At 42.3% G+C, this 15,192-nt stretch overlaps 1 protein-coding gene across 1 annotated transcript in view; it reads left to right on the top strand.

Moving 5' to 3' along the window:
* Window positions 1–15,192, top strand: part of XRRA1 (X-ray radiation resistance associated 1) — a 67,730-nt gene that overhangs the window by 44,748 nt on the left and 7,790 nt on the right. Inside the window, exons 9-12 of the mRNA XM_012645573.1 lie at window positions 3,608–3,648; window positions 6,816–6,941; window positions 13,717–13,810; window positions 14,549–14,664. Of these exons, the coding sequence (XP_012501027.1) occupies window positions 3,608–3,648; window positions 6,816–6,941; window positions 13,717–13,810; window positions 14,549–14,664 (377 nt within the window). The remainder of the gene's footprint in view (window positions 1–3,607; window positions 3,649–6,815; window positions 6,942–13,716; window positions 13,811–14,548; window positions 14,665–15,192) is intronic.

The raw sequence follows: 15,192 nt of genomic DNA, 5'->3' as shown, positions 1-15,192 counted from the left end.
GTTTATACACCAGACTTACTACATTAGTCTGATAATTACATTACAGTCCTTTTCTTTCAGTCTGAAGAACTTCCTTTACCATGTCTTGTAGTAAAGTTCTGGTAGTGATAAATTCCCTCAGCTTTTTTTTGTCTGGGGAAGTCTTTATCTTGACTTCATTTCTGAAGGATACCTTTGCTGGTCACAGTATTCTTGGTTGACAGTATTTTTCCTTCGAGCACTCTGAATATGTCGTTTCACTCCCTCCTGGCCTTTAAGGTTTCTGCTAGAAGTCTGCTTTCAGGTGTATTGGATCTCCCTTATATGTTATTTGCTGATTTTCTCTTGCTGCTTTCAGGATCCTCTCTTTGTCTTTGACCTTTGAGAATTTGATTATAATATGTTATAGGGTATTCTTATTTGGGTTGAATCTGATTGGTGACCTTTGACCCTCCTATATCTCGGTATTTCTACCTTTCTCTAAGTTTGGAAAGTTTTATGTTATTATTTCTTTGATTATGCTTTCTGCCTCTTTGTCTTTCTCAGATCCTTCTTTAACTCCAACAACCTGAATATTTGCTCTTTTGCTGTTGTCCCATGGATCCTATAAGCTTTCTTCATTCCTTTTCATTTTTTTTTTCTTTTTTCTCCTCTGTATTTTCAAATAGTTTGTCTTTAAACTCACTGATTCTTTCTTGTTTAGGCAGTTCTGCTGTTGATGCTTTCTGTTGCCTTTTTCATTTCATTCATTGTATTTTTCAGCTCCAGGATTTCTTTTTGATTTTTTTTTTAAATTATGTCAATCTCTGTTAAATTTCTCTGATATATTTCTGAATTGATTCTCTTTGTTTTATTGATATTCATTGCACTCCCTTAAAACAGCTATTTTGAATTCTTTGAGAGATTATACATCTCCCTCACTTAGGGTTGGTCTTTGGCACCTTATTTGTCTGTTTGGTGAGGTCATATTTCACTGAATGTTCTTGATACTTGTGAAAGTGTGACAATATCTGTGTATTTGAGGGATTAGGTATTTATTTCAGTCTTCACAATCTGGCTTTGTTTATGCCTGTCCTTCTTCACAGGGCCTTCCAGGGATCCTAAGCAGACTAACTATTGTGTTCCCTGAACAGTGGTCACACCACTGGAGGTATCTTAGCACTAAAGGATACTCTAAGCCCAGGCTTGTTGCAAGTCTTGTGAGGACTCTAAGGTTGCTGCAGCTTTCTTGCCCAGATGTACCTGGTGAAGACCCAAGGAGGATACTGGGGCTATGTGAGAATGCTGCGCTGGAGTTGAGAGTGGGCCCCTTCGGGATGTGCTGTGGGATGGAGGCTAGCATGCCTGTCACGTTGGCTCAGACAGGTGCACATCTCCCAGTAGGTCTGCAAGATGAGATAGTTCCCTGATTGCAGCAAGAGGGGCTAGAGCTGAGACTGGGTCCCCTCAGGATCTGCTTTGAGACAGAGGCTAGAGTGCCTGTCTCGTTAGCCCAGACTGGCACATGTGTCCCAGCAGATCTCAGCATAGATAGGATAGTTCCCAATTGCAGTGAGAGGGGCCAGGGGTAAGACTGGGCTCCTTTGGGATTTTCTGTGGGATGAAGGCTGGAGAGCCTGGTCTCATTGGCTCAGAAGGGTGCACATCTCCCAGCAAGTCCTGCAGAGATGGGATAGTTCCCTGATTGAAGTGGAAGGGGCTAGAGATGAGATTGGGTTCCCTTGGGATCTGCCATGGGATAGAAGTTGGTGAGCTTGTCTGGGAGGCTCAGAATCCCAGGCTGCAAGATATGGGCAAGACTTCTTCTGGGTCCTTGTGTAAGAGGCTGTGAGCAGGGACCTAATCTGAGGGGGGCTGAAGCAGAGAAACAGGGCAACTTTTAGGTTCACTGCCAAGACCAGTGTCAGCAGGCAGACAAGCCTTTCCATCAAGGCACTGGTGTGCATGATTCCTTCTGGACCTCTTGGCAGATAGTTTTGTTTGTAGGCTCAAGGCCAAATGGCGCTATAGCCAAGCCCCTTGGAGGGCTGGGCCATTTCTGGGCTTAAAACCAGGAGCAAGCTTGACACATCAGCCACCTGGGTATTGGTCTGCCCCCTCAAAATGATCTTTCAAGGTCTTGGGTTTTACCAGAGTTTCACAAACTCCTATCCATATCCTGAGGCTCCTGCAAAGAGACTTGACTGTGGATGGATGCAGAATTCTTGTTACAGGGGGATATGAGCTGGTTACCTGGTATTCTGCCATCTTCTCTTTGCTTTTTTGTACTGCATTCTGAGAGTCTCTCAGCTCAGTCTTCTATTTATGAATTAGCTCTTCAACTCCAGCACATTTAAGGTCCTTTATTTAATTATCATATTTTAAATTTACAAAATTGTTAATAGCTTTGCTTCCACAAAAATCTGCTTTTGTTTTAGGAATGAAATATCCTTTTTAATTTCTCAGAGGATATTATTTATTCTATTCTGAAGTTTTCTTTTTGTTAAATAAACTCTTGTTTTTCAGATGCTAATTCTTCCTATTTTATATTTCATGAATTTTTTATACTATTAATTTTCCTCAATTAGAAGATTCTTGATTGTTCACTTTTCCATGTAACAATCCATACTCAGAAGATTAAAATGCAGGTTTTAATTTCTGGAGTTGCTTTCTGTGATTGTGGGAAGGGGCAGGATTTACATTCAGGCACAGTGTGCTATAGCCTATCTTCCTAGACGTGCTCTGTTTCTCCAGAGTATCACTGCTTAGCACCCACACTTGCCACCGTGGCCCACCCCCCAGAGAACTCCTACTTTGTGCATTGCACAAACCTTTCCCAAACTCCCTTGCAGACCCTCATAGTAGGAGAAATTATTTATGTCATGTGTTTTTCCATCCCCTACTACAATTTACCTCATTTCATGTGAGCTTTCTCATTATAACGTCATTAACATGTGGAAGGGGTCCCATTAAGTAGGGTAAAGGTAAGTGATGTCTGCACAGGATCCAGTCCCAGCAGATGCTCTGCTTTAGTAGGCTGAATCCAGCTGTTTATTGGCTTATCTCATTCTGATGGTCCCAAGAATGAAACCACTCTGCAGCCTCCTCCTTATGACCGTGCTGCTGGTTGTTCTTGGTATCTCTCCTGAACTCACTGATTTAATACATTGTTTCTACTAATATAACAAATAGTATATTCAAATCCTCTGACAGAATGTCTTTTATCTACATTTCTGTCTTCTAAGACAATTGGTTAGCTTACTGCTCAATACGGACTCCCCAGTGGTTATGAGGCTAGAAAGCACTTGCATGTTGCCAAGTTAGAAAGGCCAATGTGGCAGAAATATAATGAGTGAGGGAGAAGGTAGCATGAGGTGAGATTGGAGAAGTAGACAGGGGCCTAATCATGCAGGGCTTCAGAGGCTTGGCTAAGAAGTTTGGATGTTATCCTAAGTGCAAAGGGACCTATTACCTGATGGTTGTCACAGCCAGTGCCTCTTCCTAGTTAGCATTGGAGCTGAGGACCAATGAGGACCCCCTCTAGGAGGAATCCTGCTACACACAAGTGGATGGAAGACCCAGACCCTGGCCTCTCTGGGGGTCAGTCAGTGCTCTCACCAACCTTCATTCTGTTTCTATTTTGTTTCAGAGGTTGTGTTTTCATCTTACCCTGGATTTTCAACCTCAGAGGTAGGAATCGACTACTTTATATTTGTGTTCTTGGGTTAGAATATTAATTTTAATAGACAAAACAGACAAGTTAATGGAGCCATGAGAGGCATTTCTATAGATCACACTGAGGAAGCCCAATCATTGAATAGATATTTACCAGGTACCTACGGGGTGTCAAGTATTGTGCTAGCCACTGGAGATGTAGTAGTGAAGTAGACAGACATGCCCTTGACCTCATCAGCCCACAGTCTAGCTCTCATTGTCCTTACATGCTATTCAGCATAATGTAATAACGGTGGCTGCCTCAAGTGATAAAACTGGCATTGAAGTGGGGCTGCCACTAGGACGAAGCCCAGCAGCTTCTTAACAAGAGTCCCCAAAAGCTGAAAAGGTCTTTACCAGATAGACCATCATCCAGGGTCTAATCCTTGGTGTCACTTAGACACTTGATTTTTGTCAGCACAGAAAATTGGTTTTTCTCTGAGAGCAGATGCTCACTAACCAAGCTCATGGAGACTGATGCACATAAACTAAATATTGATTAATTCATTTACAGTAAGTAGTGCAATTGTACATTTAACCGACCTGTATCCTTGAGAGGCAGCTTAGTACACTACCGTCCCACACATACAACTGTGTGAGAAATTGTATCAGTTAACTGTTGCTGCATACCATCCCAACCAAACCAACCCAACAATTATTGACTTCAAACAATAGCAATTTATAATTTCTCATAATTCTTTGAGTTGCCTAGGTGGTTCTACTGGTTTCACCAGAGCTCACTCATGCAGCTGCATTCAACTGGCAGATTAGCTGGGGGCTGGGCTCAGGTGGACAGCTGGCATGGCTTGGTATCTCTATGTGGTCTTTTCAGTCTGGACTTCATTACAATATGGTGGCATCAGAGTTTCAAGAGAGCAAGGGCAAATTGCAAGGTTTTTAAATTCAAATAGTATCACTCATACCACATTCTATTGGTCAAAGCAGAGTCAAAACACCAGTATAATGCAGCAGTGCATGCTGACTACCCAGAGTTAGTGCAGATCCCACAAGTTAAGCACAGACCCACAAGTCAGAGCAGTTCCCAATAAGACTGCCCTCACTTCAGAGGCCAGCCACAAGTTTGGGGGCCCCCAGGCTATCTGCGCTTGTGACCAACTGGCTATAAATTCACGAGTTTTCCACAACCCACTCAGGTTTAGCAATTTAATAGAACAACTCACAGAACTCAGGAAAGGGTTATTAAAATTACAGTTTTAATATAAATGATACAAATCAGGAATAGCCAAATGGAAGATATATATGGTGAGATCTGAGAGGGTCTCAAATGCAGATTCTGTGTCCTCTTCCTGTGGAATTAGAGCATGTCACCCTCCCAGCACATTGATGTGCTCACCAACCAGAATGCTCACCCAAGCCTCAGAGTCCAGAGCTTTTCCTAGAAAATCACTGGCCATTGTGACTCAACTCAATCTGTACCCTCCCCTGCTTCCCAGAAGTCAGGCTGGCTCAAAGCTCCAACCCTCTAATCCCATGGTGGTTCTTTCTACTGTGGCCAGGCCCCATCCTGAGTCATCCCATTAGAATAAACTCAGGTGTGACCCAAGGGTCCTGTATAACAAAGACATTCCTATTAATCAGGAAATTCCAAGGGTTTTAGAAGCTCAGTGCTGGGAACCTGGAAGAAGACCAGACAAATTCTTTATTATATAATACAATGGTCAGTCTAGTTTCAAGAGGGTAGAGATATGGTCTCCACCTCTGAATGGGAGGAGCAGCAAGGTCACAGTGCAGAAGGGCATGCATATGGGATGGAGGGGCTTATGGCCATTAAACAGTCTACCACAGAAGTGACAGATAATCGTAGGATTGCTCAGTGCTCAGATCCCAACTCTCCGGCATTTGAGAATCTAGAGAGTGAGTTGGATAGTTGAGATTTTTAATGGCCCCTCTCTATAAAAATCAGATGCACTCTCCCCTAAGACAGGGCCCTCTCTGCCCCCAGCAGGGCTAGTCATACCCTTGGGTCAGCACACTCCGAAGTCCAACTCTCTGGCATTTTCTTTTCTGTGTTCCAGTCTGACTTGCCCCCTTTGGCTCACACACCCTTGCTCCAAGTAGGGAGTTGCACAGTAGAGGAGACTGCCTTATCAGGCTGCCACCACATTCCACCCAGGCCTCTCAGAGATTGTCTTGGGATCACCTGGAGAAAGGAGTTATCTAAGTTCCCAAACATGATAACTGGTTTTTGTTTTCTCACCCGTAACTTACCTGTTCCACTTGTGTGGCTTTACATGTTGACCCAGAATGGCATTAAATACTTGGCCTAAAGTGGGTGCTTCACAAATACTCATTGAATGAACAAGTGAAATTTAAGTGATTTGCTCAATATTGCATAGTGATTAATGGAGAACAGAATCTAATTCATCTGTACCTAATCATTAGCCCAGCATCTACCCTTGTAATATCCTTTGGTTCCATCTAATTCAAGGAAACAGTGAGTAAACTGAGTTAGGTATGATTAATCCAGCAATTTCCTTTTTTTGCTTGATCAGACATGTTGAACTTGAGTCAGTCTGAGTTGTTGGAGAGACTATGACCTTACAAGTGACCCAGATGCACCATGCCACATTCAGGTCCCAAGACCAGTGGAAATCACTCGAGACCTAGCTGCTGTCTCATCCTCAAATGAAGAACTTCCACTGTAGGATGTGGGCTACCCCATCAGACCAGATGTTCAAGGCTCAAGTCACTCCTGCTTTCCCTCTCCCCACTAGGAAAAGTCCCTTTACAACACAAGCACCTGCCTCTTTGCCTTCTGGAGAAATTTAGCCCAGCTGGGAAAAAGGGCCAATTGAGGATAAGCTGCTGTAGGACAGAGGAAGGGAGGTGGCCACAAAGTACCTCTGATGTCTGCACCAGCGCTATGTTACCTGTGGCTTGAAACTGGAACTCTGGGTACTGGAGAATTAATCTACCATGTGACCTCAGAGAACTTGGAGCCAGAATTCTAGGTTGATGGTGACATCTCCCCTTATGACCCAAATGTCTCTTTTGGCCAAGTCTCTCTGGGAAGGTCATTCTTCCCCCACACTACATAGGAAGGGTCTGTTGGCCCTTGGCAGCCTCAATTTCTTTATTATCAGTTAGGGCACTTTGACTTTGACTTTTTTTTTCCTTCTAAGACAACCAAAGTATGTACACTTCCTCCCATATTTGAGATTCTTCCTGTGAAGTCACTGAAGGTCAGGAACCAGACACTGGCCCCACCCTTCCCGGAGCTGAGGTACCTTAGCCTGGCCTACAACAAGGTGACTTTCTGCTTCTCTTCTGTTTTCTCAGGGGCACAGATGGGAGGGTGGGATGTGAGCTGCTCTGGCCTACAGGCCAACCCTCCAATTCCCTTCATTACAGGCATAGGGGCTTAGGAATTCTCAGGGTGGGGAAAGTGAAGGGAGTTCAGGCCAAGGCAGGAATCCATCCATTCAGTCACAGATATTTATTTAGCACTTACCACGTGCCAGGCTCTGTACTAGGCATTGGGTATACAGCTATGGAAGGAAAGACTCAGGCTCTGCCTTTCTGGAGCTTGTCACCTAGGAAGACTGATACTGGACAACTCATCGCAGTATAAGCATGGTTAGCGTTATGAAGAAGTCCACAGTGCTATGAAGCATGTTATGGTGGGGAGGGAGCTAACCTCTATTTAGGATCAGGGAAAGTTCTCAAGGAAGTAGTGTTTAAGCTGAGATCTGACCCAGTGAGTTTCAGGTGAAGAGGGAGTGTCCAGTGAGGTGAGAAATGTTTTAGCCTAAGGGAACCGCAAATGTAAAGTCCATGGGACAGATTTAACATATTTTTCTTCTATGTTTCCAATATCCATGCCTGTTTGATTTTCTGTAAAACTCCACTAATTGAGCCCTACTTAAGTCTGAAATGCAAGAATCTTTTAAGATACTCTGCTTACATTCCTTCTAAGGCAAGCAGTTGGTACAGCTAAATCCTAAAGTGTTTATTTCTAAGAGTTGTATAATTTTAGCTGTACACTTAGGTCTTTGTTCTTTTTTGAGTTAATCTTTATATATGGTGTGAAATAGGCATCACCTTCATTCTTTTGCATGTGGATATCCAGTGTTCTCAACTTCATTTAGCGAAGACTGTTCTTTCCCCCACTGAATGATCTTTAAGCCCTTGCCGAAAATCAGTGGGCCATAGATGTGTTATGGGTCCCTCTTCTTGAAATTGGTAATTTGTGTCTTCTCTTATTTTAGTGATCCATAATAGTTAGATGTTATCCTTTTTATTGACTTTTTAAAATTAAATTAGCTTCTGGTTTCACTGGATTTCTTTATTATTTGTTTTCCATTTCATTGATTTCTGCTCATAATTTTATTTGTTCTTCTACTTACAACAAATGTAATTTGCTCCTTTTCTAACTCCCTAAGTAGTATAATTTTAGATCATTGATTTAGATCTTCCTTATTTCTAGTATAAACATGTATAGCTATAAATTTCTTCTCTAAGCACTGCTTTAACTGTGTTCTACAAATTTTGATATATCATGTGTTTTTTTCATTCAATTAAAGTATTTTAATTTTTCTTGTGATTTCTTCTTTTACCCATGGGTTGTTTAGATGTGAGGTGTTCAATTTCCAAATATGGAGCTCTTCTAAATGTCTTGTATTTGTTTATTTCTAATTGAATACTATTGTGGGCAGATAATAATCTGTAAGATTTCATTCTTCTGAAATCTGTTTAAACTTTTTTTATGTTCCACCCTATGGTCTATCTAAGTGACATTCCATGTACACTTAGGAAGAAATGTATTCTGAAGTTTTGGGAGATAGTGTTCTATAAATATTGATTAAGTTAAGGTGGTTGGTAGTGTTGCTCAGATCTTCTCTGTACTTTCGTCTGTTTGTTCCATCAATTACTGAGAGTAGTGTGTTACAATCTCTAGATGTGGTTGTGGATTTATTTCTCCCTTTAGTTATGTCAGTTTTTGCTCCATGTATTTGAAGTCTGCTATCTAGTGTATATACATTTAGAATTGTTATATCTATCTAATGTATGGATACTTTTATTGTTATGAATTGTCTCCCTTTTCCTCTAATAATACTCCTTGTCTTGATGTCTATCTTGTCTGATTTTAATATAATTGCATAGCTTTCTCATGGTTACTATTTGTGTGGTATATCTCTCCCTATCCTTTTACTTGCAATCTATATATATTTTTATAGTTAAAGGGCATGTCTTTTAGACAGCATGTAGTTGGTTCTTGCAAATGTTCCAGAATATTTTACTCAGTGTTCCTGCTCTATCCTCAGCTTTAAGCCTTTCCTGTGTGCCTGCACCTCAGAGGGGTTTATTTTACACTCTTTTCCTCCGACTCAGCAGTAAACTGCTTTTGCTTATTACTTAGTGTTTGCTAGTCTGGTTGTAGGGACCAAAGGGAGGCTCCAGCCCATCTTAGGCAGCCCTGGGTCTCTGTGTCTCAAGGATGGCCTTTCTCAGTATTCCTATCTCTGTCCTACCAGTAGGAGACCTCTAATGTACTGGGCCCAGGTTGGTTTCCTGCCCCTACTCCCTGAGTAGTGGGTTTTTATTATTTCTCTCCCCCAGATGCAGTGCCCTGGGCTGACAGGGTTTGCTGAACTTCCTCAGCAGCTGAAGGCTTTTGTTCAGTAGGCAGAAGGGTTGGCAAGGCTTCCTGCCTTTCCTGCAGTGGCAGCTGCTCTCCTACAGGCCCACACCACAAAGGAAGGCTGTCTCCAATCTCTCTCCTGCCTCCAATCTTTCCCACACAATTGGGTGTGAACTCCTCGGGTGTCTGCAGCTCTCAGGGGTTCTACTCTCTTACTCTGGGCCAAGCTTGGTCTTCAGCAAGTCATTAAAATGTTTAGCCAATTTCTTAACATGGTAACTGCCATGTGAGTTATATTTAACTCATGCTAGTTTTGAGCCCAGGGCCTTGTGAAGCAAAAACTGGGCAAAACTCTGCAGTTTGCTCATGAAAATCTTGTTGATGTTCTTTATTGTTACAATTAATATTGATAAATTCTAAAAATGTGGATTAAATGAATAGAAGTCAATAAATTTCATTTTTCATTAAATTAGAAAGGATAGTTTTATTTTCTAAGTTTTTATTCTATTTTCATAATAAAACATCATGGCCTGGTAAAAAAAATTTTTTTCTAGTGTGGCAGTCAATGTGTTAAATGCTTGTTTGGCACTTGCGTTCTGCCATAGGTGAGCCGGCGTCCGTGTCCCATCTCTCCTTGGAGGTGCGAGTCTTTCCTTAGATTTCAGGCCATGTGATTGCCCTGAGATTTTAGCTCTCTGCTAGACTCAAGAAAAGTTATGATTTTATAGGTTACTCAGCTATTTTTTTCTTCTTATAAAGTTTGGAGCAGTACTCTTTCCATTTTTCTACATTTGTATTTGAGTTTTTAAATGGTGTTTTTCTTTATGATAGTTACCATCTAACAAATTATATATCTTTTTGTCAATTATCAGTTGTCTACTACTGTAATTTTTTTTTAACACTAGGACTTTGGTTTTGCTTACATCTATATTCTTATCATCTGGAACATTACATGATACATGACATATGCTCAGTAAGTTTGTGAGATGAATATTTTGATCATGTTAAGGAACACCTACCTGTGTTGAAATTAATACTCAATTTATTAAAGTTACAAACTTTAAAATCAATCCTGCCTTCAAATAAAACTTGTACATCTAGAATATTTACTCAAAATCTAGAAGTTTTTTGTGTCAAAAGTAATCACGTTCATTTAATCTTTAATATTTACTTAGTTCATAAATTTGAGACTGTTATATGCTCCTTAATCCAATGAGATTGAATAGAAATTTAAAGTTGTCATTGGAACCCAAATGTATTTCCAGAAACATTTAACTCACCCTGTAGGGAATAGGCTAGGCTGATGGCCAGATTCTACTTGGTACATCAGCCAGAATCTTAAACCCTTATCTTTCAGCTAGAGCTTAATTTCACAGAAAATATGACATGCATGCCCTAAGTATCATTCAACTTTTTATCAATTTTAATTGTAACCTTCTACTTTGGATGGATGGAATTTTGCATCCTAACAAAATTAAATTCTGCATCCCCTATTATGTATTTGTTGCCTCTTGACCCCCTGATTTGCACACAAGAGATTCTGCACCCACTTTAACCACCATTATAGTCATTTATCAACACATCTTAGGCACCTTTGTAGGTTTATCCTCCTTCTCTGGAGTCTAGACAAAAGGTCAGCAAACTTTTTTTGTAAAGGGCAAGATAATAAATATTTTACTGTGTTGCAACTACTCAACTCTGCACTTGTAGGACAAAAGGCAACATGTAAATGAATGAGAAAGGCAGTGTTCTAATAAAACTTTATTAAACAGATGGTAGGCCAAATTTGGCCCAGGCCGTGTTTGCCAACCCTGGTTTTGGTACAGCCTGTGTGCTAAAAGTGATTTTTACATTTTTAAATGGTTAAAAAAATAAAAACAAGGATAATATTCCATGACACATAAAAATTATATGAAATTCAGATTTTGGAGTCCATAAATAAAATTTTACTGGAAAAGAGCCACCATATCTATTTGTTTCTGAATTGTCTATGGCTGCTTTTGTGCAGTAACAGTAAAGTTGAGTTGTTGCAGCAGGGACCATATAGTCTGCAAAGCCTAAAACAATATCTGGCCTTGACAGAAAAGGTTTGCTGATCCCTGGTCTAGGTCCAATGTTATAATCCCTCAAGGCCCACTGCTAGTCCCTTTTCTCCTCTCACTGTCCACTCTCTTCCTACGGATGACTTCAGATACCCATTGGCCCATGAACAGTGAGTCACAAATTTGTAACTTCAATGTGGACCTCTCCTCTGTATTCCAGACCAGTGTATCCAACTGCCTATTTGACATCTCTACTTGGAGGTCTGAAAGGTACCTCCAGCTTGCATATATCCAAAGTGAATTAATGATATTTTTCTCTTCAAATTTTGTTCTTTCATTGTTCTCTATCTTAGCGAATAGCTCCCATCATCCATCCAGTTACTCAAGCCAAAATTGGTTGTCATTCTTGATACTTCTCTCTCCTTTACATCACCTTACCCCCCCCAGTCTGCCCATATCTGATCCATCACCAAGTCTTGTCAAATTCATGTGCTCATATTTCTAAAATCCATCTAATGCGTGGATTAGATGGATTTCTAAAATCCATCTAATCCTCAAGGACCAAAATTTTTAACTACCTTTGGTCTGGCCCCTCTTGCATCTCCAGCCTCATTTTGCACCACGTGCTCTCTCTCTCCGCTTTTAGTCACACTTGCCTTCTTTAAATTCCTCCAGCAGGCTATGAGGCCTTTCACACATTGTTCTCTTTGCATAGAATACTTCCTGTCTGCAGTGAGGCATTACTGGCTGCTGCAACAACCTTAAACATCTCAATCACTTATACACAATAAAAGTTTATTTCTTGCTTTTGCAAAGTCCATTGTGAATATTCCTGGTTTGCAGGTGGCCTTCCATATGATCATTCAGAGACCCAAGTCCCCTCTGGCTATGGCTCTGTCATCTCGTAGAGTCTTAAGAGTACTTTATTGGACCCTGTATACCTGGTGGGTATAGATGGTTGAGCAGGGGGAGTGTGATAGAGGGAGGCAAGTAGAGGGAGGTACAGGAGATTTTGTATAGGCTGTACCTGGAAGTAGCATTTATCACTTCCATCCATGTTGCATTGGCTAGAACTGAGTCATATGACCATACCTAACTGCCTGGGAGGCTAGCAGATATAATCTAGCATGTGCTAAAGGTAAAGAAAATGGTTTGGGTTAATATAGAGTTGTCTGTGCCACATACTTCATCCCCCCACTGCATTCACTAAATACTTCTTACCCCTCCTTTAGATCTCAGGGACACCTTCTCTCACCTCTCTGACTAGGTCAGATCACCCTAGTAATTCATACACCTCTTTTTTGTGGCACTTAACACATTGTAAATCTCCTCTCTTTTGTGTTACTATTTCTTCAGTGCTTTTCCCACTAGACAGTACTCCTAGAGGGCAGGAATGGTAACTCTTTTGCTCATTCTCAACAAAGTGCTTGTCACATGGTAGGTATTCAGTAAATATTTGTTGGTTAAATGAATAAAAATGAAAGAGAAGTTAGTTGCTTAGTGGAAATCCCATGCTACCCAGTGAGACTCCAGAGGAAGTCAAACTGAAGTGCCCTCCCTCTTCCAGCCCTTGGACCTTAGTGCCTTCTATGGGTCCTACATCTGACCCACCGTCTTTCAGTGTGTCCAAGGGTCTGATACGCTGCTGCCCTACTTCTGGCCCCTCTGATACTGATGGCTCTGATACTGTTACATTGCTAATAGATTCCCACCCCAAGATAGTCCCTAGATGTTTCAGGCACTCTGCTCAACAAGGGTTGTATCAATATATTTTTTGCCTTTCAGAGGCTGGCTTGGCCAGTAAGGCACCACTTGCAGGCTGGCTTCACAGGGCAGCCTCTGGGTTCCAGATAGCTATGAAGCCTCCCTTACCACTGGCTCTGCTTATCCCTTAGTTTTGTGGGTCCCCTTGACCTCTTGTCTCCTAGTCCTCCCCAGATCAGTGCCCAGGACTGGCCTCAGTGAATGAGGCCATCAGGAGTGCTGTTGACAGACTGATGGGGTGTGTAGGGTTTGCATCGGGGAAGGTGAAGTGTTAGAAAAATTGTATCCTAAAGTCAAAGTCAGTGCTCTTCCAACCTTCCAGACTCTTTGGGGGACAAGTGCTTTGTGTGTTTAAGCTACATATCCAGGGTGGAAAGGGGAGAAAAATTCTTAACTCTTAACATGAAACAGTGATGGTGGAATTTCACACTTGAGGGGCAAGGTATTCTGGGCATTACCAGGTGATATTGCAGGGATAAGGTATTGCCCAGCAGTGAGTCCCATCCACAGCAGCATCTCTTCCCCCTCCACCCCCAATCTTAGCAAGCATGTAACCCTGCTGTATGGGGCCTAGACATACCTGGGCAGAGGTAGGGGGTAGTGTCAACCTGATGCTCTCTCCTGCATTTGTTACAGATTACAAAGGAGGATGCTGTCCTGCCAGTAGCTCTCTTCCCATCTCTCTGTGAGCTCATCTTTCATAACAACCCTCTGGTGGCCCATACACGAGGTATGGTACCCACAAACCTGCCCCTGCTAAGCCAGTGTCCAAGGAGCAATGTGAGCACCCTCATTCCCACTGGGAAGGCCTGGACTGTGCTCTGTGTCAGGATGGACAAGGTTCATGGTACACTGGGGAATGGAGAAAATAGCAGGCAGTGCTCAGCACCTGCTCTGCACCAGCTCATCCTGAGAGTAACCCTATGAGGCAGGCATTATTGTCCCCATGGACAGTGGTGGAAACTGAAGCCCCGGGAGGTTCACAGTCTGCCCAAGGTCACACAGCAAGAAAGAGGCAGAGTTGGGAATGGAATACCAAATTATCTAGATCCTGTGTGAACTCTTTAAACTATACTCTGCTTTGTGGAACAGGTCTGTTGTGACTTTGTTTCCCACTTTCTGGATGGAGAGGAGCGCAGGTCCAAATGCAGGGCCCTCTCCTCCCAGAGCACGCTGAATGCAGCGATGCTGTCAGTAGTAGAGCCTACTCTCCAAGATACAGCAGCTGGAGGAATTTTAGAGTCCTAGGCCCTGAAGTGACACCAGTGATGTTCTAATCCTTGCTCTACACTATCTTTGTTACCTTGGGCAAATTCCTTAACCTCTCTGTGCCTCAGTTTCCTTGCCTATCAAATGGGAATAATACAGTTCCTGTCTCCTAGGAGCAATTTGAACAGTGCCTGGCACATAGTAAGCCCCAGTATAAGTGTCAGCTATTAGTAATCTTATTTTCCAATCATGGCACCAGGGGTCCCTCCACTGCTGAAGAGCTTCCTCCAGGAGAGACTGGGGATCCGCTTAATTCGAAGGAAGATAGTAAAGGCTAAGCATCATATTTTGATACCTCGGAAGGAATCGCGGAAGGTAAGGCTTCCAAGGCAGGACTCCCACTCTCGGAGCCTATTCTGATGCATGCAAACTAACCTGGTGATAGAGCTGCTCTCTTCCACACTGTCTGGAATCTCTCCATTAGGTTCAGTATTGCCTTCTCCTTTTCTTGCTGTGTTAAATATAGATATAATTAGATGGGGCAAGAAAATCAAAGTTAGAGTAGGGAGCAGGCTTGGAGGTCACTGAGTCTCACCTCCTAATTTTATAGAGAAACTAAAGCCCAGAGAAGGAGCTATGGAGAAGTGGGGAGGAATCAGCCTTGAAGTCAGAAGACACAGGAATGATCCCGGTTCCATCACTTTCCATAGCTGCCTGACCTTGAGCAAGAGTTTCTCTTTCTGAGCTTTACTTTTCTCAACTCTAAAACCTCTCAGAGCTGCTCAGAGCACTGACTGAAAGAACAGATATGAAAATACATTATAGGCCGGGCGCGGTGGCTCACGCCTGTAATCCTAGCACTCTGGGAGGCCGAGGCGGGTGGATTGTTTGAGCTCAGGAGTT

This window comes from Propithecus coquereli, unplaced genomic scaffold (assembly GCF_000956105.1).
Source record: "Propithecus coquereli isolate 6110/MARCELLA unplaced genomic scaffold, Pcoq_1.0 Scaffold235, whole genome shotgun sequence".
In the NCBI taxonomy this organism is placed as follows: Eukaryota; Metazoa; Chordata; class Mammalia; order Primates; family Indriidae; genus Propithecus; species Propithecus coquereli.
This window is presented reverse-complemented; position numbering and strand designations above follow the sequence as displayed.